The sequence below is a fragment of the Nerophis lumbriciformis genome, linkage group LG14 (assembly GCF_033978685.3).
Source record: "Nerophis lumbriciformis linkage group LG14, RoL_Nlum_v2.1, whole genome shotgun sequence".
Taxonomy (NCBI): Eukaryota; Metazoa; Chordata; class Actinopteri; order Syngnathiformes; family Syngnathidae; genus Nerophis; species Nerophis lumbriciformis.
This window is the reverse complement of record NC_084561.2, coordinates 6,874,966-6,898,963: the sequence shown is the minus strand read 5'-3', so window position 1 is coordinate 6,898,963 and position 23,998 is coordinate 6,874,966. Positions and strand designations below refer to the sequence as shown.

The 23,998-nt window shown below is 39.3% G+C and overlaps 1 protein-coding gene across 1 annotated transcript in view; it reads right to left on the bottom strand.

The window, feature by feature from the left end:
- The window catches only part of ftsj3 (FtsJ RNA 2'-O-methyltransferase 3), a 49,982-nt gene that overhangs the window by 16,464 nt on the left and 9,520 nt on the right, over positions 1–23,998 (bottom strand). The window contains exons 5-12 of the mRNA XM_061976159.2: positions 19,903–20,002; positions 16,601–16,795; positions 16,408–16,523; positions 13,456–13,560; positions 10,318–10,418; positions 10,123–10,206; positions 6,461–6,610; positions 225–360 (exon numbers count right to left, since the gene is read on the bottom strand). Coding sequence (XP_061832143.2) covers positions 225–360; positions 6,461–6,610; positions 10,123–10,206; positions 10,318–10,418; positions 13,456–13,560; positions 16,408–16,523; positions 16,601–16,795; positions 19,903–20,002 — 987 coding nt within the window. The remainder of the gene's footprint in view (positions 1–224; positions 361–6,460; positions 6,611–10,122; positions 10,207–10,317; positions 10,419–13,455; positions 13,561–16,407; positions 16,524–16,600; positions 16,796–19,902; positions 20,003–23,998) is intronic.

The window sequence follows — 23,998 nt, the reverse complement described above, 5'->3', positions numbered from 1 at the left end:
TTGTTTACTTACTACTAAAAGACAAGTTGTCTAGTATGTTCACTATTTTATTTAAGGTCCAAATTGCAATAAGAAACATATGTTTAATGTGCCGTAAGATTTTTTGTTAAAATATAGACAATAATTAAATTTTTAGTAGTCCCCTTTATTTAGAAAAGTATCGAAATACATTTTAGTACCGGTACCAAAATATTGGTATCGGGACAACCCTAGTGTGAACTCACCTGCTTCTTCTTCATGGTGTGTAGGGAGAAAAGGCTGACGTCCTCATTGTCAGCAATGGACACACCTGGAAGATCCATCTTCAGCTCCACCCTCTCTCTCTGCTTCCTGCGTTCTTTGAGCAGCTTCCTCTTCCTCCTGGCTCACACACAATTCATAGCCATTATTAACTGTACTGGCAACCAATGTTCCCTCTAATTTTTCATGTGTGTGAGCAAACGCACAAACACCCTGAGCATTCAGACGTCCACACTGTGATCATAAACCAGCAGCACATTTGTCTCAAACCTCCATCCATCCATCCATCTTCTTCCGCTTATCCGAGGTCGGGTCGCGGGGGCAGCAGCCTAAGCAGGGAAGCCCAGACTTCCCTCTCCCCAGCCACTTCATCCAGCTCTTCCTGTGGGACCCCGAGGCGTTCCCAGGCCAGCCGGGAGACATAGTCTTCCCAACGTGTCCTGGGTCTTCCCCGCGGCCTCCTACCGGTCGGACGTGCCCTAAACACCTCCCTAGGGAGGCGTTCGGGTGGCATCCTGACCAGATGCCCGAACCACCTCATCTGGCTCCTCTCGATGTGGAGGAGCAGCGGCTTTACTTTGAGCTCCCCCCGGATGGCAGAGCTTCTCACCCTATCTCTAAGGGAGAGCCCCGCCACCCGGCGGAGGAAACTCATTTCGGCCGCTTGTACCCGTGATCTTGTCCTTTCGGTCATAACCCAAAGCTCATGACCATAGGTGAGGATGGGAACGTAGATCGACTGGTAAATTGAGAGCTTTGCCTTCCGGCTCAGCTCCTTCTTCACCACAACGGATCGATACAGCGTCCGCATTACTGAAGACGCCGCACCGATCCGCCTGTCGATCTCACCATCCACTCTTCCCTCACTCGTGAACAAGACTCCGAGGTACTTGAACTCCTCCACTTGGGGCAGGGTCTCCTCCCCAACCCGGAGATGGCACTCCACCCTTTTCCGGGCGAGAACCATGGACTCGGACTTGGAGGTGCTGATTCTCATCCCAGTCGCTTCACACTCGGCTGCGAACCGATCCAGTGAGAGCTGAAGATCCTGGCCAGATGAAGCCATCAGGACCACATCATCTGCAAAAAGCAGAGACCTAATCCTGCAGCCACCAAACCAGATCCCCTCAACGCCTTGACTGCGCCTAGAAATTCTGTCCATAAAAGTTATGAACAGAATCGGTGACAAAGGGCAGCCTTGGCGGAGTCCAACCCTCACTGGAAACGTGTCCGACTTACTGCCGGCAATGCGGACCAAGCTCTGGCACTGAGCATACAGGGAGCGGACTGCCACAATCAGACAGTCCGATATCTCATACTCTCTGAGCACTCCCCACAGGACTTCCCGAGGGACACGGTCGAATGCCTTCTCCAAGTCCACAAAACACATGTAGACTGGTTGGGCAAACTCCCATGCACCCTCAAGGACCCTGCCGAGAGTATAGAGCTGGTCCACAGTTCCACGACCAGGACGAAAACCACACTGTTCCTCCTGAATCCGAGGTTCGGCTATCCGGCGTAGCCTCCTCTCCAGTACACCTGAATAGACCTTACCGGGAAGGCTGAGGAGTGTGATCCCACGATAGTTAGAGCACACCCTCCGGTTCCCCTTCTTGAAGAGAGGAACCACCACCCCGGTCTGCCAATCCAGAGGTACTGTCTCAAACCTGACATAACAATTTAAATGTCTTATTATTATAATCAAGTGACTAGTCAATTTCAAGAGATTATTTTCTAATATATGTGATTTGGCCCACTTAGATATTGTTTTTTTTTTTATTAATCAGCTATGCACTATATAGCAGGGGTCACCAACCTTTTTGAAACCAAGAGCTACTTCTTGGGTACTGATTAATGCGAAGGGCTACCAGTTTCCATCCATCCATTTTTTACTGCTTATTCCCTTTGGGGTCGTGGGGGGAGCTGGAGCCTATCTCAGCTACAATCGGGCGGAAGGCGTGGTACACCCTGGACAAGTCGCCACCTCATTGCAGGGGCTACTAGTTTGATACACACTTAAATAAATTGCCAGAAATAGCCAATTTGCTCAATTTACCTTTAACTCTATGTTATTATTAATAATTAATGATATTTATCTTTGTGGAAACACTGATCATCTTAATGATTTCTCACAATAAATATATATAGAAACAGATAAATATCAATATGCAACACTTTATTTTTACATTTTCTCTAAGTGCACATTTTTCAAATTGAACATTTTCAAATGATCACTTCTAAGACAGTCTTGTGAAATCACAATTAAGGCTGCAGCTAACGATTATTTTTCTATCGATTAATCTATAGATTATTTTTTTCGATTAATCGGTTAATCTATAGATTTTTTTCGATTAATCTATAGATTATTTTTCCTTTTACCGATTATTTTTTTATTTAAAATGAAGATGAAAAAATAAATGTAGGCCAGTTTTTTCAAAAGGCATGGCTTTTATTTAGAAAAAAAAAAAGTATGGCCACTCAGTCAACATTGACAACAACATGACAAAATATTATGTAACAATGTAAACATTTAAAACTTTTAACATTTAACAAAATTAAAAGTAGCTTATTTGCTTTTTAATGTGCAAATATAAAATAAACATACAGTGCAAATCTTAATATTCTGCAATAGTATAAGCATTTCAAAAGTAAAAGTATTGCTTATTTTGCTTTAAAATGTGCAAAAATAAAGATAAACATCCAATACAAAAAAGTGCGTATTTCCTTGAATTGGCGCCGGGTATATAGTATTCGCATGCCTCGAATTACTGCCTGATCAAACTCGTCTCGCAAAATATTAATTTTATTAGCGCATGTCTGGAATTTTCGCCGGCTCAAACTCGTTTCGCAAAAATAATTAGCATATGTCTAGAACTTCCGCCGGGTCAAACTCGTCACGTCATGAGTGACACTTCACCTGTCATCATTTTCAAAATGGAGGAGGCTGATTTCAATAATTTGAGATCGCATAAAGGGAAGAAGATTAAGAGCTATTCAGTAGGATTTAAGGTCCAAGCTATTGAATATGCTAAAAAGAACAGTAAGCAGCTATGTTTTGTTAATACACCGTGGCTGCGTGTGTCAAATATGAGTCATTAAATGACTCCCGCCTCCTGCTGGTAGAGGGCGCTAGTGATCCTTCTTGCGACTACCGGTACTGCAGAAGACCGGTGCTGCAGAAGAAGACAACAAGCCACAAGAGTGAGCAGTGATCGTTTGCTTGCACTTTTAACATGGAGGATTACATATCTAAAATAAAACAGTTTTCTAAACTGGACTTTCAATCGAAGCAGGAGGTAATACTTAAAGGAATATCTCCATCGAGACAGAGAGACTATTAAAACTGAAGAAAGATATGGACTTCTATAAACAAGTTATCGATGCTTTTGATCAGAAGCAGCTGCGCATGGACTCATAAGTAAAGGTAAGACCATAATAACGTTTTTTTTATTAAATGTGCTTTTCATGATGGTATCCTTACATCACTCAAATTTATAAGCGCAGGCCTAAATTTACCCCACACCTTTTGGTAAGCGCAGGAGTGAGAGGAGGTTTTAAATTAATTAGCGCCTCGGTGGCTATTCAAGGAGATACGGTATGCGACGCGTCGACGCACAAAAACGGCGTCGACGTATTTACGTAATCGATGACGTCGACTACGTCGACGCGTCGTTTCAGCCTTAATCACAATATCCTATTTTAACTAGCTAGCCACTAACATTTTTTAACAAATAATGAATTACTTTGCACCATGTTTGTACAAATAACTCATGTAAAATACAAAAGTCAACTCTCAAATTTTTAAATAAATCATGTCACACTTTGAACTGGACACCAAATCTGTTATCTGTTTCTGTGTCAGTTAGTGAAGACCAAGTCTTTAAAATATTTTCTTGGATTTTCAAATTCTATTTTGAGTTTTGTCTCTCTTAGAATTAAAAATGTCGAGCAAAGCGAGACCAGCTTGCAAGTAAATAAATAAAATTAAAAAAATACAGGCAGCTCACTGGTAAGTGCTGCTATTTGAGCTATTTTTAGAACAGGCCAGCGGGCTACTCATCTGGTCCTTACGGGCTACCTGGTGCCCGCGGGCACCGCGTTGGTGACCCCTGCACTATAGTATTTTATGCCTGGGTGGGGTCCTGCTTTGGAAATATTGTGCACCCCTTTCAGAGATCACATTTAGTTCCCCTTAAGACATTCACATGTTGCATGAGATGAAGTGTTTATTAACTTTCTGTCCGTAAAATAAATATTTTTATTAGCAATTATGTAGTCCTGTAACATAATTTCATGATTACCGGTAATACCCCAAAAATAAAATTCTTAACAAATGACAGTAGAATAAGCACACTGATTGAGGAGTCATAGGAAAACGACCTGACATTTACACTTTACGTGTAGTGTTGGAGTTGTCCAACTTTCTGTGTGGCCATAAACGCACCAGTGGCTAATTGCCATAGTGTATGTGTTGGTGCAGGTGAGAAACCTACCAAGAGTAAGGCTCGTAAAACTCCACTGTGTAGGGGGGGGAAGCAAGATGAAGGTGTTTCTGTGTTATTTCATGTATGGTCATCAACAGAAAGGTATTGTTCTAACCCAAGGACTTCAAAGCGGAGAGAAGACAGGATCTGCCCAATTTCCAGACAACCTCTTTTTGAACCTCCTTTTTGAACTGGTTTACGAACGTCTTTTTGAACTATTTTATGGACCTCTTTTGCAACTATTTTACGAACTATTTTTGAACTGACCTTTTCTGTGAATTGTTTACGACCCTTTTTGCGACCTTTGTCCTTTGGAAACAGCGGTGGCCATGTGGTCGGGGAGGGTCCAAAATAAAAGAAGGAGGCGTGCAATCTTTTGGCAGAGCGTGCTGAGATACTGTGTACAAGGGTACAGTGTACAGACGACTCTCCTCAATATTGAGTCAAGATTGAATTCCATCCATCCATCCATCCATCTTCTTCCGCTTATCCGAGGTCGGGTCGCGGGGGCAGCAGCCTAAGCAGGGAAGCCCAGACTTCCCTCTCCCCAGCCACTTCGTCCAGCTCCTCCCGGGGGATCCCGAGGCGTTCCCAGGCCAGCCGGGATATATAGTCTTCCCAACGTGTCCTGGGTCTTCCCCGTGGCCTCCTACCGGTCGGACGTGCCCTAAACACCTCCCGAGGGAGGCATTCGGGTGGCATCCTGACCAGATGCCCGAACCACCTCATTTGGCTCCTCTCCATGTGGAGGAGCAGCGGCTTTACTTTGAGCTCCCCCCGGATGACAGAGCTTCTCACCCTATCTCTAAGGGAGAGCCCCGCCACCCGGCGGAGGAAACTCATTTGGGCCGCTTGTACCCGTGATCTTGTCCTTTCGGTCATAACCCAAAGCTCATGACCATAGGTGAGGATGGGAACGTAGATCGACCGGTAAATCGAGAGCTTTGCCTTCCTGCTCAGCTCCTTCTTCACCACAACAGATCGATACAGCGTCCGCATTACTGAAGACGCCGCACCGATCCGTCTGTCGATCTCACGATCCACTTTTCCCTCACTCGTGAACAAGACTCCGAGGTACGGTACTTGAACTCCTCCACTTGGGGCAAGATCTCCTCCCCAACCCGGAGATGGCACTCCACCCTTTTCCGGGCGAGAACCATGGACTCGGACTTGGAGGTGCTGATTCCCATCCCAGTCGCTTCACACTCGGCTGCGAACCGATCCAGTGAGAGCTGAAGATCCTGGCCAGATGAAGCCATCAGGACCACATCATCTGCAAAAAGCAGAGACCTAATCCTGCAGCCACCAAACCAGATACCCTCAACGCCTTGACTGCGCCTAGAAATTCTGTCCATAAAAGTTATGAACAGAATCGGTGACAAAGGGCAGCCTTGGCGGAGACCAACACTCACTGGAAATGGGTCCGACTTAAAATTGAATTCTGTCTGTTTAATTCTTTGCCTCTTGTCTTGTTTAATAGATGTCATCAGTGTTTGAACCTGACAATTTTGTACTATTTTGATCAAATAAATGAGAATAAAGAAGTAGTTTCAATAGTGTGTTGATTTGTTACAGTGTAAATACATAATACTCTTTAAATATGTGACTGATCTCACTCAGCAATATAAAACCCTGATCGGAACATCCCGACTAACGGCGAGATTGACCAAAATCTCACGCAATGGACTTCTTTGTTGTATGAGCAGAGAGTGATGCAACACTTGAAACAGTCATACCGCTTAAGATCAGCCACCTCCTCCGATTTCAGCTCGGCTAGTTTCTTCTCCATTTCTTCCTCCTCGTTCAGTTCCTCCTCCTCCCCTTCCTCTTTCTTCTTGTTGTCTGCTTCATCGTCCGAGCTGCCTTCCGCTTCGTCGGAACTTAAGCTGGAGATGAACAGACACAGTTAGCATCCACTCCACTTGTGCTTCTTCACCTTCTTTCAGCCAAGTAGCCACTAGGGAAAAATAGGTGTTTTTTGTAGAAATAAAAAATAAAACAGCGTTCAAGCATTATGAATTTATTCTTAACCAAAACAGTTCTCCTCTGCAGTGGTCTTGTTTCACACATATGTGAAAAAAATTAAAATATTTACTGAATCAGGAAAAAAAAAAAAAAAAAATATTTGACCGAATCAGGGAAAAAGCTTTGTGCACATAAAATAATTGAGATCAAGTGCCCTCTTTTAGGATTTTCATCAAAATGTTTTCTTAAATGCTGCAGTAATTATTCATATTTAATATTGTTTTTTTCACATTCTTTCTCTCTCAATTACGATAAATCTACCATAAAGTTTCTGTACGCATACTTGGTCAACAGCCATACAGGTCACACTGAGGGTGGCCGTATAAACAACTTTAACACTGTTACAAATATGCGCCACACTGTGAACCCACACCAAACAAGAATGACAAACACATTTCGGGAGAACATCCGCACTGTAACACAACAGAACAAATACCCAGAACCCCTTGCAGCACTAACTCTTCCGGGGCGCTACAATATACACCCCCCGCTTCCCCATACTCCGCCCACCTCATGCTCTCTCAGTGAGAGCATGTGCCAAATTCCAAGCTGCTGTTTTGAGGCATGTTAAAAAAAAATAATGCCCTTTGTGACTTCAATAATAAATATGGCAGTGCCATGTTGGCATTTTTTTCCGTAACTTCAGTTGATTTATTTTGGAAAACCTTGTTACATTGTTTAATGCATCACAACAAAATTAGGCATAATAATGTGTTAATTCTACAACTGTATATACCGGTATCAGTTGATATCGGAATCAGTAATTAAGAGTTGGACAATATCGGAATATCGGCAAAAAAGCCATTATCGGACATCTCTACTTATAAAACATAAAAAAGTGGAGTAAAAGCGCCAACAGATGTACTGTAACAACAATGTGTTGAAATGTTGACTAACATCACAAAGCTGCCATACAAGCTGTTCTTTTGAACTGTCATTGCTCAAAAAATAATAATGAATCAAAATCAATGTTATGAATTATTGACCTATTCAACGCTCCAATTACTTCGCATCAAATATTTATTTTTATGTATGTTTTAGAAATGTTTGCTAAATTAAAACCAAAGTTTATTTGACAAAAAGCATAAAATATAAATCAAAAATGGGAGGGAAAAAAACCAAGATGTATATATTCAAGCATTGAAAGTAAAGAAAAAAATATGACTTAACACATTTATTAGTGGGGCCCTTTTGGATCCTCAAGACCTTTAGTGTAATTAAACAAAAATCTGTTATTGCTCAAAAAATAAAAATAAATCAAAATCAATGAATGGTTGACCTATTCAAGGCTGCAATGACTTCACAACAAGTAATCCACTTTGAAGGGGAAATATTGCATAGTTTGTGTTTTTGCCATTATAAAAAATTTGGGGGGAGGGGGGGTACACCCCACATCTGCGGTCCCCTTCAAAGTTTCTTATTGTCATCCCATTGGGTTGAGTTTTTACTTGCCCTGATGTGGGATCTGAGCCGAGGATGTCGTTGTGGCTTGTGCAGCCCTTTGAGACACTCGTGATTTAGGGCTATATAAGTAAACATTGATTGATAATACTTGAAATCGTTAAAGTTGTGGGCCCTGAATCTATAATCTTAGGAAGTTTAACGTTTTGAATGGAATTATGGAAATAAATACACTTTTCCATGGTATTCACGTTTTTTTCGAAAGGGTCTGTATATAATGTGTTGGTTTTAAAATGTAGAAAGATTCAAACGGCCCCCGCATCTTTTGACTTTTTCCATACCTGCCAACTTTTGAAATCAGAAAAACCTAGTAGCCAGGGTCCAGGGGCCTCAGGCCCCGGTAGGTCCAGGACAAAGTCCTGGTGGGGGGTTCAGGCTTCGCCCCCCGACGCAAAATGATTATTAGCATTCAGACAGGTTAAAATGTTGCTAAAACCATCACTTTTCTATCAGTCACAGTGACTTTTCAAAACAAAAATATTACAGCAAAAATCATATGGGTTGATTGACATGTTTATTCTGTAAGATAACTTCAATAGTTTGAAATTATTTTGACAGTTAATGCCAGTTATCCTGTCAACCTTTCACAATAATTAAATTTGTTAATTGAAAGTATAAACACTTTTTACAGTAAACAAATGGTAAAACAGTACTAAACAATTCCATTAAAAAAAAAATTGGTGTCATTAACTTTCTGTCCAAGCTTGTATAATCTACTGCCTTGTTCAAATGTAAAAAATATTCTGTGCCTAAAATTCACATTTCTATCACAATTATCATATTGTAAACATGGTAAGCTAACTTCATTAAAATTAATAGTCCTGTCAATAGCATGGAATTACAATTCAAATGTAGTTTTTTTTTGTAAGCCTTTCAAAAGAATTCAAAATATGAAAAATTAATGAAAATTAATTTAAGCCATCAGACACTTGAAAAGTGGCACATCACATCTCTAATGTAATCATTTGAACTTTTCAACAGAAATAGCACTGCAAAAATATTAAGGACATACTTCTGTATTTTGGTAGTTATGCTGTCAACATTTAACAAGATTTCTTCAACTTGGACTTGAAAGCATAAATAGTATAAACACTTTTAACAGTATAACAGTACTAAACAATTCCAATAGATAACATTGGTGTCATTACCTTTTTGTTTGCTCAATTATTGCCTCCGTAAATAAAACTTCGGCATTTATCACATCCAAAGAATCTGTTTGGGCGACGAAAAACGTTGAAAGTTTTCCACTTGTATCGCTAGCAACGGCATTAGACTTGTGTTTTTTTGTCCCAACGTGGTCTTTTACATCGCTAATTCCTCCGTGTCCGATCGAAAAATCTTGTCTGCACAAGGTGCAATTCGCGTAGTTTTCACCCTTTTTGGAACGGATAATTATTCCCGGATAGGCTTTTGAATATTCTTCACGGAATGACTGCAGTTTTCTTTTCGGTTTAAGACTCGTATGCGATTTTTCTCCGGCTGATTCCATGATCGTTCGATCGTTTGGAAACAATGGCCTCGTGCTTGGCAGCGGTGCTATAAATAGCCTCGCGCATGGCATTCGGAATGGCTCGATAGGAAGTTACGGGAAGCAGTGTCGATTGTCATTGTTGTTACGCGATTTCGTTAATAAAACTTTAAAAAAAATAAAAAAAATTTAATTAATGAAAAACCGTATTTTTTATCACTGCAACCGTAACCCGGAATAGGTTGATGAAAACCATACTAATTACGGGAAAACCGGAGTAGTTGGCAGGTATGTTTTTCTTCTGCGGCCCTTGGTGGAAATAGTTGGGACACTTGTGGTGTAAAGTACCATAAATCAGGGAATGAAAAACATGTGCTTTCGAGAACCCCCTAAAAACAAGAGCAGACTTTGGCTGAGACGGCACATCAACCTGGTGATCTGTACCTGATCCCCTGATCCTGCTGCTTGGCCTCCTTCAGCTTCTTGGCCAAGAACCTCCTCATCTTGGTCCTCCAGTTCAGCAGCAGGCTGTGTGTTTAAGAGAACATTAAGGAACGAGCGTCCTGTCTGTATTTTACCAATGGAAACATGTTCTGCTTCAAGAACAGCTAAATAAAAGGGGAATGAAAAAGGTTTCACCGGAGTTCTTTGCGGCCTAAAACTTTGATGTCCCGACAACACTCCTTTATCTCGTCGCTGGTGGTGAAGTGAGCCTCCAGGTCTGGGTTGTCAAAGGTCATCTAGGAGGAACAACAGGGTTGAATGTGACTATCCAGACACAGTCAGGCTGCACACTAAACATCACGACCTTGAGTCAATCTAATTATTAGTTTTAAAAGAAGAACGACAGAAATACCATCAGAAGATTCTTTAAAGCAGAACCAGACAATGATTAGCCTCAAAATAATGATAATGCAGTGTTTCCTTGAGACGTTCCAGAGCCCCCTCTCACAAAGGGACACTATTTATGTTGTGATTTTTTTTAAATGAACATGATACGAATTTAAAGTCTTTATAAACCATCCATACAGCTTATGAACACTTCCTATGCTCTAAAAACACTTGATATATTCTACATAATTTTTACATGAAAACTTCAGCGGGTACTCAAACCTCAACGTACTCAATGCTACCGTATTTTACAGACTATGAGCCGCTACTTTTTCCAAGACTTTGAACCATGCGGGTTATGAAACAGTGTGGCTAATTTATGATTTTTTCTTTACCAACGGCCAAAATGTTTCATAATCAACAAATAGTTTTCATTTTACGCCGACAGAGACTTTGAAATGGTGTTATTGTTTGTCCCATGGCGTCATAGTGGTTGACAATGTACTTACTGTTTCATGCTGTATATATATATTCGTCCATAGCGTTTCTCCATTCATCACTCCCAGCCTCGTAAGTTTTACAATATAACTAAAACAATTCCTACTTACTAAACCGTCCCATGTGTGATGTGTGTTGGAGTGTTTACTTACACATTTGTACGTGCTTTCGTAATGTAATCACACTAGCGTCGTCAGCATTAGCTTATATGCTAACATGTTTACGAGTTATTATTAACTTACAATTGCATTCTTTTTGTATTGTTTCAGTTTCACAAATTCCTCAGTAAATTCACCAAACGACACCATGGAGTTATTGAGTCTGTTTAGCTGATTGGAGAGATAGCTTGCTTCTGTTTTGTTTGATCAGCCGTTTTACTGCTGTGTTACAGACACCGTTTGGAAACCATTAAAGTATGTAAATAAACATTTACCAAAATATTTGCATACCTGCCAACTTTTGAAATCAGAAAAACCTAGTAGCCAGGGTCCAGGGGCCGCAGGCCCCGGTAGGTCCAGGACAAAGTCCTGGTGGGGGGGTTCAGGGGGGCTTCGCCGACGCAAAATGATTATTAGCATTCAGACAGGTTAAAATGTTGCTAAAACCATCACTTTTCTATCAGTCACAGTGACTTTTCAAAACAAAAATATTACAGCAAAAATCATATGGGTTGATTGACATGTTTATTCTGTAAGCTAACTTCAATAGTTTGAAATTATTTTGACAGTTAATGCCAGTTATCCTGTCCACCTTTCACAAGACTTCAATTTGTTAATTGAAAGTATAAATACTTTTTACAGTAAACAAATGGTAAAACAGTAATAAACAATTCCATTAAAAAAAAAAATTGGTGTCATTATTAACTTTCTGTCCAAAATTGTATAATCTACTGCCTTGTTCAATTGTAAAAAATATTCTGTGCCTAAAATTCACATTTCTATCACAATTATCATACTGTAAACATGGTAAACTAACTTCATTAAAATTAATAGTCCTGTCAATAGCATGGAATTACAATTCAAATGTAGTTTTTTTGTAAGCCTTTCAAAAGAATTCAAAATATGAAAAATTAATGAAAATTAATTTAAGCCATCAGACACTTGAAAAGTGGCACATCACATCTCTAATTTAATCATTTTAACTTTTCAACAGAAATAGCACTGCAAAAATATTAAGGACATACTTCTGTATTTTGGTAGTTATGCTGTAAACATTTAACAAGATTTCTTCAACTTGGACTTCAAAGCATAAACAGTATAAACACTTTTAACAGTATAACAGTACTAAACAATTCCAATAGATAACATTGGTGTCATTACCTTTTTGTGGCTAAAATCCGAAAAACGTTGAAAGTTTTCCACTTGTATCGCTAGCAACGGCATTAGACTTGTGTTTTTTTGTCCCAACGTGGTCTTTTACATCGCTAACTCCTCCGTGTCCGATCGAAAAATCTTGTCTACACAAGGTGCAATTCACGTAGTTTTCACCCTTTTTGGAACGGATAATTATTCCCGGATAGGCTTTTGAATATTCTTCACGGAATGACTGCAGTTTTATTTTCGGTTTAAGACTCGCTTGCGCTTTTTCTCCGGCTGCTTCCATGATCGTTCGCTCGTTTGGAAACAATGGCAACTGGTGCCTCGTGCTTGGCAGCGGTGCTATAAATAGCCTCGCGCATGGCATTCGGAATGGCTCGATAGGAAGTTACGAAGCAGTGTCGATTGTCATTGTTGTTACGCGATTTCGTGAATAAAACTTTAAAAAAAATAAAATAATTTTAATTAATGAAAAAACGTATTTTTTATCACTACAACCGTAACCCGGAATAGGTTGATGAAAACCGTACTAATTACAGGAAAACCGGAGTAGTTGGCAGGTATGTGTTTCAGTTTCACAAATTCCTCAGTAAATTCACCAAACGACACCATGGAGTTATTGAGTCTGTTTAGCTGATTGGAGAGATAGCTTGCTTCTGTTTTGTTTGATCAGCCATTTTACTGCTGTGTTACAGACACCGTTTGGAAACCATTAAAGTATGTAAATAAACATTTACCAAAATATTTGTGTAAATAACTCATTTCACAACGTATATATCTGCGGCTTACAGTCCGGAAAGGCTAATATGTAAAACATTTTTTCTTACTAAAATTTAGTGGGTGCGGCTTAAATACCGGTGCACTCTGTAGTCCGAAAAATATGTTCCTTTAAAATCCACGGTGCACCTAGTCCGCAGTAAGTGAACCACAAAGTTGCTAAAAAACACGTTTTTAATAAACAACACGTTTCTTTAAAACCACAGCCCCGAACATGTCAGGTGTGTGTGTTTGTGTGTGAATCACCATCACAATTCTCAGTAAAAAAAAAAAAAACTCAAATCATAATCAACATTATTTGCAGAATACAGCAGCCTCATTGTGAGGCTGAATGTGCAAAATAAGATGCACTCACCTCACTGGCTTTGCCCAGAAAGTCCACAGGGTTTTCAGCTTTGAGAAAGGCGGTAACAGATAAACTGTGGAAGAGCGTCAGGTCACCTTCTGTGTATCCTTCCGCCTGAGGCACAAAAAGACCATCAGCGTTAGAAACTGCAACATCTTCAGGAATTAGACTCTTTCAGTTTATCTGGAACATGCACATCAAACAATGTAATGATCTCATATTTCAAGTTGTTTCATGACAGCAGAAGCTGAGCCTTATTTAATCCTACCACTTTACATATTATAGCAGTTTTATCCCATTTCCTTGTTCTCTGTAAGAGAACCGTGAATAAATAAATAAAATACCATAGTCAGTAAACAAATATTCAATACATAATCTTTATCTCAAAAGAAAAAACAAAAAGGTTCAATATGTTCATCATAATTGTTGTTCTGTGTACGGTACTTTGAACAGTCTCTTAAACTGAATCATATTGGTGCTTTGTTTGATTTCCTAGCTTAATCCATTCCATTATTTAATTCCACATACTGATAGGTTTTTAGTGTTGTACAAATGTTTTAAATTAAGGTTATATTTCTCCTCTTTTGTTGAGAAGAATTGTTGTACATTCTTGGCCAGCAGGTTATAGTTTACATCATTTTAGCTGTTTGCAAATGCACCAACTCATTGAATTTCAATATTTGTGATTCAATAAATGAAGTGTTTGTATGTTCTCTATATCCAACATTATGTATTATTATAACTGATTTTTTTGGTAACACAGCAGTGTTTCCCACACATTCATTTATTTGTGGCGGCCCGCCACGATAGAATTACGTCCGCCACAAATGGATTTTTCGGCTTTTGACTCGCTCGACCGCTCATAAAAGCAATGGGACTCTGTCTGTGAATGTACCTTGTAGTTACAACTCCGGTGCAGTAGGTGGCGGTAGCCTACTATGCATTGTAACTCCGCCAATAGAACTTAATTCACCTGGTGGGCCAGAAGAAGAAGACGAAGAAGACGAAGACGGACGGAATCAAAATACGAGGGTAATATAGCTTATAGGTAGATAGGTTATAGCTGCATCGCTCGCGGCTCGTCATATATTCAACGTTAATCCGCGATTTCACCGAGCGTTTCACTGACGGTGAGCAGCCTGACGCTGCTTCATTAACACCGCCGCTGTTTGACTCGGAGTCTGGGGCAGACGCACGTAATAACAATCACCTGTTTTCATACCGACGAGCAAACGTGTCCAGGTTATAACCCTGTTGTCAATAAACACACATGGAGACGGTGCTTCAGATACTACATTAATACTCAAGCTAAAATGTCCACTGCAGCATGTGAATGCAATGAAAAGAATAAAATCTGAGCCAACCAGCTGTTAAAATGTTGTCCAGGTTAATGTTTTGGCCATTAAGGGCCCTTCATTTCAAGATTTCAACTGTGATCGGGCTTTAAACAGGTGGCTGACCTGTTCAGATGAGTGTAACTGCTACTGGTCAAATAATGTGAAATAGCATTTAATTTTACATGTATGCAATGCCATTTAAATGTAATTATAGATAATAATAATAATAAATACTGTGAAGTGTTGTAAATAGTCAACGGGAAGGATTTTAGTAAGATATAAGCCATGACCACTACACAGCCAGAAAAAAACCTAGGCAGGACAAGTAAAAATATTGGGGCAAGTAGATTTGAGAAGTCGGGCAAGTAGAAAAATTAGAGCGGAGGGAACAGGTGAGACTCAGCAAACACTGAAAAATAAAGCAGGGTCAGATCAGAAATGCACTTTTCTCATGAAAAGGGTGCTAATTTATATTCTTATGTGCCTTATAGAGAGGACCACGACAAAACATACACCTCTGCCTCTGTTTCACTTCATGTTGCTGGTAAATAATATGGTTGTAGTAGTAGGCTAAAGTTAAATTATTTAGTATGCACTAATTAAAGGGGCAGAGCTTTAAGAGACATTTTAGCTTTTATATTTTATAAGATATATTTTTTGTAAGAACCACAATTAATAAATATATTTCAGTGAATAACTAATTGTTCAAATCTGTATATAAATATGTACATAAAGTGTTGTAATTATATTCCAACTCCGCGTTCTTCTTGGTCATCGCCAGACCACACCACCACAAATAGATGCCTGCCCTGTGGGAAACACTGCACAGTTAGTGTATGAAGCGCACATTTGTAGTTATTTCCCATATTTTTGCACAATAACTCAGATATGTAACACTCGTGAAATGAAATGAATGTATACTCTCAAATAGGATGCAGCGATTAATGGATTAGAAAAAGCTTTGGTTAATTGTTCAGTGAATGTAACTACCGTATTTTTCGGAGTATAAGTCGCACCGGAGTATATGTTGCACCTGCCGAAAATGCATTATAAAGAAGGAAAAAAACATAAATCGCACTGAAGCCCGGCCAAACTATGAAAAAAACTGCGACTTATAGTCCGAAAAATCCGGTAATAAAAATGGATAAACAAAGTTAACAAAATAGAAGGTAAAATAAAATAAAAAGTAAAATTTGAACGTAACTAGAAGATAAATAATCAATAAATAGAAGGTAATGAAGTTTATGGCAACCAGAACTATTTTCCCTAAAATACGCATTGAGACTATGAAGTGTGTTTTATCCGATTAAAAGAACAACTAGATTACTCCATTAGTTTAATCATCGATAGCTGAAGTAAATGTTAAAAAAATAGATATACAACTAGAAAGCACAGCTATTACTACCAGCTCACTGTTAAATGTTAGATTAAAACACATTTTAATCCTAATTATAAACAAATACAATTTTATTACCACTACTGAAAATTAGGATTGTTGAGAACTGGTATGGATTTCCAGGTACCGGGAATTGGTAGAGTATCAGTTCAAGTGGAAAATGAAAGGGATTTTCTGCTGAATTGGTGCACTGATTGTGTTTTAGGGCTACCACTGTCATATACAAACCTTTGGCTTCTTGTTAGGAACCAGGTCCTTCACAGTTTTGGCCTGCACCTCCACCTCTTTAAATGCATATTTGGCATCAAAGAACTTGGTATCTATTTTGTCAGGTGCCAGGAAACCTGGGGATTACAACAAAAAATACAATAAGTTTAAAAAGGAAACGGCCATGCATCCAAAACTGCAAAGTGTCACAGACCTTGGCAAACCACAAATATCTCAGCGGACTCGTTCCTCGACGCCTGGGGCTTGGTGGCCTGCACCTTCTTGAAGAACTGCTGGAAGATCCAGAGCAGCGGCTGGTAGTCTTTAGAGCGGAAGACCTTGGTGACGAAGGTGCCCCCTTTGTTCAAGAAGTCACAGGCCAGCTTCAAGGCCATGAGGGTCAGGTGGGCTGAGAGGGAGAGGAAGAACCCAGAGGAATTAGACTTGCCTGCAATGCACCCTGGGAAAATAACTCAACAGGGCTTAACAGGTTAACACTAGTTTACTGTAAGGACAACATTTCTGGACACGCCATTAACTCTGTCTTTGTGCCCATTTTATTTGAAAAAGGCATAATGTTTCACAGTTAAATAAAAAGCCAACAAATTGTAGTCCAATGTTGATAGTAAGTTATTAAAGATAAATAACTTCTATCTGTGACTAATTATGTATTAACTATGGACAAAATGCGATGAAATATATACATTTTTGACAGTCTTACTAATTACTAACAACTCACATTTGGCATTAAGAGTATTTCAAAAGAGTAAATACACCCCACATATTACAGTATATTAGTTGTACTTTATTGACCCCTGAGGGGAAATTTAATTTTCAGCACAATCCCATTCGATCAGACAAAACATTACAGGGAGACAGAAAAAGGATCGCTGGTGGGTCAGCCAGACAGTGCCCCTTTCAAATTAAGTACAAAACTTAAAATCAAACACGACACTTACGAGTAGTCAGTGTACAGCTTGTGTAGCAGCGAGGGTATCGATATATATCACACCTATTGGATATCAATAAAAAAAACTTGTTCAATAAAACGCTTGCATTTTTTTCCTTCTTTGCGGGAAGAAAGCGGAGGTTGTGAAGCAAGGTAGGTTGCATGAACAAAGGCACTCGCTTTCTGGTATTGGAATGGGAAGAGAAAGTGGCACCTGGATAGTTTTTTTGGATTTTTAAAAAGGGACCATAATCCAATGTGGTCTGTAAATGATGCAAGGCAAGACCGCTAATACCACACCACCATACCTGCGCTCACCTTTTAGAGCACAGCTGAAACTTATTGGTTCTTTGCACAATTTCTTATTCTTCATTAAACATTTCTTACATATTCCTAATTTTTGCACCTTCATTTTAAGAGTTAAGTGTTCAATGTGATTTTACTATTTTGTTCACATTGTTCACATTGATTTTATTATTAATATATATTAATCGGAGAAATAATATTAAGTGTATATTATTATCAACAGTATATTATATTACATACATTATATTAGTATATGTTATGCACATATATTATGCATATCCATACATATACACATATATACATATACATATATATATATATATATATTAGTGATGTCCCGATCCAGGTTTTTGCACTTCCGATCCGATACCGATATTGTTTTTGCACTTCCGATCCGATACCGATACTGACCGATACCGATCGATACTGGCCTATCCGAGCATGTATTAAAGTTTTAAGTTATTTAGCCTACTTAGTTGTCAGAATCATGTTGAAAAGGGTTTTAGTACTCTTGATAACAACTAGCCAGCTGAATTAGGGGAGTTTGAATAATACACAATGGTTGGTAACAAGAAACTGACCTGTTTATTCAAGGATAAACACAAAATAGACAAAATTATACATGACAAACAGAAATGGCATCATTGAAACTAGGGCTGGGCGATATGGCCTTTTTTCAACATTGCGATATTTTAAGGCCATATTGCGATACACCATATACATCTCGATATTTTGCCTTAGCCTTGAATGAACACTTGATGCATATAATCACAGCAGTATGATGATTCTATGTGTTTTGATTGATTGATTGAGACTTTTATTAGTAGGTTGCACAGTGAAGTACATATTCCGTACAATTGACCACTAATTGGCAACACCCGAATAAGTTTTTCAACTTGTTTAAGTCGGGGTCCACTTAAATTGATTCATGATACAGATATAGACTATCAGATATATACTATCATCATAATACAGTCATCACACAAGATAATCACATTGAATTATTGACATTATTTATAATCCAGGGTGTGGAGGGGGGCGCCGGATGTAAGTGTCAAAAAGACAGCCAAAAGAGTTTGATATGAGAATAAATCTAAAGTTAAAATATAGGGTAGAAATGCACCCATTTGCAGGAAATGTAGTCTTGATTTTCAAAATTTTCTTTGAAGGCTTGCATGTCTACATTAAAACATTCTTCTTCATACTGCATTAATATATGCTACTTTTAAACTTTCATGCAGAGAAGGAAATCACAACTAAAAAAAAATCACTATTTTTTTCATACGGTGTTGATCTGGAAATGTTTGCCTCGGCATTTTGATGGTGTGGGCGTGTGGCACCGAATGGAGATAAGCGTCTCGACAAACGTTACAATATTTGAACAATGATGACGAAAACTGTTTTCTCTGTCGTGTCCGTGTGTCGAAAATTGTTATGCGCTTATTTTTTTATTTGATTTTGTGCGTGGCATATAATTGCTATGCGCAGAGGACGCTTGAGCAGTGCGCAATTGCACAGGCGCGCACCTTAGAGGGAACGTTGGTCACACGGCTGCGCTAGCATCACAGCTAACGTTAGCCATGCTGCTACCTCTCTGCTGGGAGAGGACATATACGTATGTGACGTATGACGTGACAGAATGTGACGTATGACGTGACAGTATGTGATGTGTGTAAGAAGGTGCGCTTGCTGTCTGTGAGAGGGAGACACAGGAAAGAGTGAGAAGAGCCTGTCGTGTAATGCCAGCAGCTAAAAGCAACTGCGTGAGAATCCACAGACCTGTGGATGTGTTGAAGGTGTGCTGGAAAATGCGGAACGGAAATTAGGGAGCAGCAGAAAAGTGTAATGTATTATTTAAATCGGTGCGTTGGAAAACACGGACCGGACTTTGTTTTTTTAAACTGGATCCGGATCGGCATTTTCCCATGCCTTGCCGATACGCATTTTTTGGCAAATATCGGCGGCCGATCCGATCCAAATATCGGATCGGGACATCCCTAATATATATATATATATATATACATACACAAATATTACATTATTTTTTATTACATTGATTTTTTTGAGTGTTTTCCATGTTTGTGTTGACATTTCCTCTCCTTTCTGCTTTGGCAGCTGAGGGGATTACAATCACAATTCAAATAATTTTTGAAAAGTATCGAAATACATTTTGGTACCGGTACTAAAATATTGGTACGTGGACAACCCTAGTATACAGTAATAAATTGGTTGCTGAAATTTAGTGTTGTAGTGTACAGTACCTTGGGCGAAGGCGTCATGTATCCAGTTGGCTCCTACGTTTGGAGCTCCGTCGTTTAACACGACATCAACCTTCCATGTCTGCAGCTCCTTTTTGAGGGCCTGGCGTGGGGATCAAAAAGAATGCACCTTTTCAAGAGGACTCATGCATGTAAACGGGCACAAAAGGGCACATGTCAGTATACATAATTAAAAGATCTGATACAGGAAGAAGGCGTCAATTTTATACATCCATAAATAATTGAAACAACAGGAGGTGACGTGGCAGAAAAGAAACTTAAAAGTTGTGTTGTTTTGCTACACAACAGCTTCAATACTTGTACATAAAGTTGTACCTCAGAATGTGACTAATACAGCAAAACCTCCATTTACGAACCCCTCTATTCGCAAAGTTTTGGATCGCACCAAACACGTCACTGCGCTTCATTCATTCATTGTGTCCCACAACAAGTTTTCAATTGTGATTAAACACAAACTTTTCTGGAAAAAGATGCCAAAGCAGACATATTTCACAGTGGCATCCATTCCAAGAGCACACACACGGCCCCTCCCCCCTCACCACTTCTCGCCTCTTGTGAGCTGCTCCTTTGCTGATGCTAATGTACAGTATTGTAAGTGGGTTTCACTTTTTAAATGCTTATTATTGCAGCAATAAAAGTTAAGGATTCATGTGATTTCTGATCGTTTGTGAGGGCACCAAAGGTACTTCTGTGTGTGCGCGCGCGTGCTGACAGAGCAGTATGTCCTTATTTTAGCTTGTTAATAAAGAGATGGATTATTCATCACCTCCTTGTGGTGTTTGATACATAGTACTGTATAGCACTTTATATTGTGTTCAAAGTGTACTAACCTTCACTAAAATATGGACTTTTGTCGAGACCGGAACCCATGATTCATATTTACATTGTTCATTATAGCGGAATTTGCTTCACTATACAAACTTTTCCATTTACAAACCCTGTTTAAGAACCAATTAGGGTTATAAATCGAGGTTCCACTGTACTTTAAGGAGAAAATACACCTTTAAAGTCCCTGTCATGCATGGCATTGTGTGAGAATTTACACACGATTGCAAATTAGTGGGCGTAACTTTAGTATGGTTTACTTATTTTTAAGCTTCGTTTGTGATGCCAGCAGCAAAGATTTAAGGTAAAGATGTCCAAAATAAAAATTAAACCAGTGCTACATTTATGGTCAATCATATTTTTTAAGTTATTCACATTTTATGGGTTATATGGTATTAATGTGCTACTATTCAAAACCAGCCCTCCGACCATGTCCAAACCTCCCCTAACCAGTTTCAATCGTGCTATAAAAAACTACATTTTTTGGAGGAATATTTGCCGTTGTATGTTACCAAACACGTAATTAATGTGTTATTATTCATAACTCGTCCCAAACTATGTCAAGATCTCCCAAAATGTGTCCCAATCATGTGTGCTGCAAAAATATTTAGTCTACGTCTAACTGTTATAGTTTTTTAAAGTTAACTTTTTATAGATTTTATGATATGTTTCATTTTTCATAGCCATGTCCAAAATCTCCCCAAATGTGTCCCAATCGTCTTTAGTCAAACTATTATAGCTTTTAGGATTATTTGGTTATTAGGAATTTTGATTATTAACCGGGTCCTTACAAAATTAACAAAAAAACTCTAATAGTTAGCCAAAAATTGTGGCAGCACAAATGTTGCACAAACAATTGGGACTGGTTTGGGGAGGTTTTGACCAGGTGGGGGGGCTGGTTATGAATCATCATTCGTTTATAACTTTAAAACTATAATAGACCTTTCTTTGCAGCAGCAGCACAAATGAATGGAACATGTTTGGGGAGATTTTGGGGACTAGTTATCAATGATAACACATTAATTACATGTTCAGTAACAAAAAACGACAATAACTTTAAAACATATACCGGTATATAGTTTTTGTGGGACTGGTTTGGGAAGGTATTGAAACTTTAATAACAAAACTATAAAAGTTAGACCATAAAATTTTGCAGTGCAAAACGAATGGGACTAGTTTGACATAACTGGGGACTAGTTAAAGTTGAAGTATCACTGATAGTCACACACACACTAGGTGTGGTGAGATTATCCTCTGCATTTGACCCATCCTTGTTCCACCCCCTGGGAGGTGAGGAGAGCAGTGAGCAGCAGCAGTGGCCACGCCCGGGAATCATTCTTGGTGATTTAACCCCCAATTCCAACCCTTGATGCTGAGTGCCAAGCAGGGAGGTAATGGGTCACATTTTTATAGTCTTTGGTATGACTCGGACCTGCCGATCTCAGGGCGGACATTCTAACCACAAGGCCACTGAGCAGGATGGTTATGTAGGTAGGTAGTTATGAATAATAACACATGAATTATATGTTAATAACACAAAAAACACAACATTAATAACTTATCTATAATAGGACAATTTTGTTTGCAGCGCAAATGATAGGGACGACTTTGGGGTGATTTTGACAAGGTTATTAATCATAAATCCTTCGTAACTTTAAAACTAATAGACCAACATTTTGTTTGCAGTACAAATTGTCGGAGGCAGATATTTACATATATCCGAATTTAAGTTGTACTTCTTTTATTTCATAGTCATATTTGAAAACAGCTCGTGTTTTCCATTTCTTCTCTTGCTGCTCTGTCTCCAAGTAAACTGTGTGTGCTTAACCTTGAAGTGAGGAATGTTTGAGAGAGCGATAATAAGCATTTGTTTTGGCTAAGAGAGACATGACTGCCAGGGGGGGGGGGGGGAGGAAGAGGAGAGGGGTTTTTGGGATCGGGAAGGCAGACCATTTTTGGCGGCGCGATAGAATGTTCTATGCTAGACTGGTCTCAAAAAGTATATTTGCAAAGCTTTGAAAATATACAACAAAATACCTATTCTGTCGCTGGTGGTTTTTCAACTCAGCTTTAAGTGTCGTAAAGAGCTTGGGAGCGAATTGTGACTTGAATTCCCTGGGAGGAACAACTGGTCCAAAACGCAACAAAATGTAGCATAAATGAATGGGACACGTTTGGGGAGATTTTGACATAGTTGGGGACTATTTATGAATGATACCACATTAATTACTAACAACAAAACAGCAAATATACTTTTTAAATGTTTTAGATTTTTGTAGCACGATTAAGACTGGTTAGGGGAGGTTTTGACAAGGTAAGGCGGGCTGTTTATGAATATTTAAACATTAATAGCCTAATTGTTTAAACAAACATTTAAAAAAATAACACAAACGAATGCAACAAGTTTGGGGAAATGTTGACATAGCTGGGGACTAGTTATGAATAATAACACGCCAGTTATATGTTAATAACAAAACGTTATCAACTATGAGAGACCAACATTTTGGCAGCACAAACAATTGGGACTGGTTTGGGGAGGCTGGTTATGAATATTGAAACTTTAATAACATAAAAACTATAGTAATTAGACCGGGGGTCAGCCACTTGTGGCTCTTTAGCGCCGCCCTAGTGGCTCTCTGGAGCTTTTTAAAAAATGCATGAAAATGGAAAAGGATGGGTAAAAATATATTTTTGTTCTAATACGGCTACATGACACGCCTTTTTAACTGTTAGAAAGCCCAGTTTACTATGTTTGTGTTTATGCTTCACTGATGAGTACCGTATTTTCCGCACTATAAGGCGCACCTAAAAACCACAAATTTTCTCAAAAGCTAACAGTGCGCCTTATAACCCGGTGCGCTTTATTACGATTAATTTTCATAAAGTTTCGATCTCGCAACTTCGGTAAACAGCCGCCATCTTTTTTCCCGGTAGAACAGGAAGCGCTTCTTCTTCTACGCAAGCAACCGCCAAGGAAAGCACCCGCCCCCATAGAACAGGAAGCGCTTCACCCGCCCCCATAGAACAGGAAGCGCTTCACCCGCCCCCGGAAGAAGAAGAAAAAACGCGCGGATATCACCGTACGTTTCATTTCCTGTTTACATCTGTAAAGACCACAAAATGGCTCCTACTACGCGACAAGGATCCGGATCATAAAAAGACGCAATCTCTCCATCCGCACACGGATTACTACCGTATTTCACAGCAACTGATATTCCTGTGAACTGCACTGTGGAACGGGAGCACGTACGGT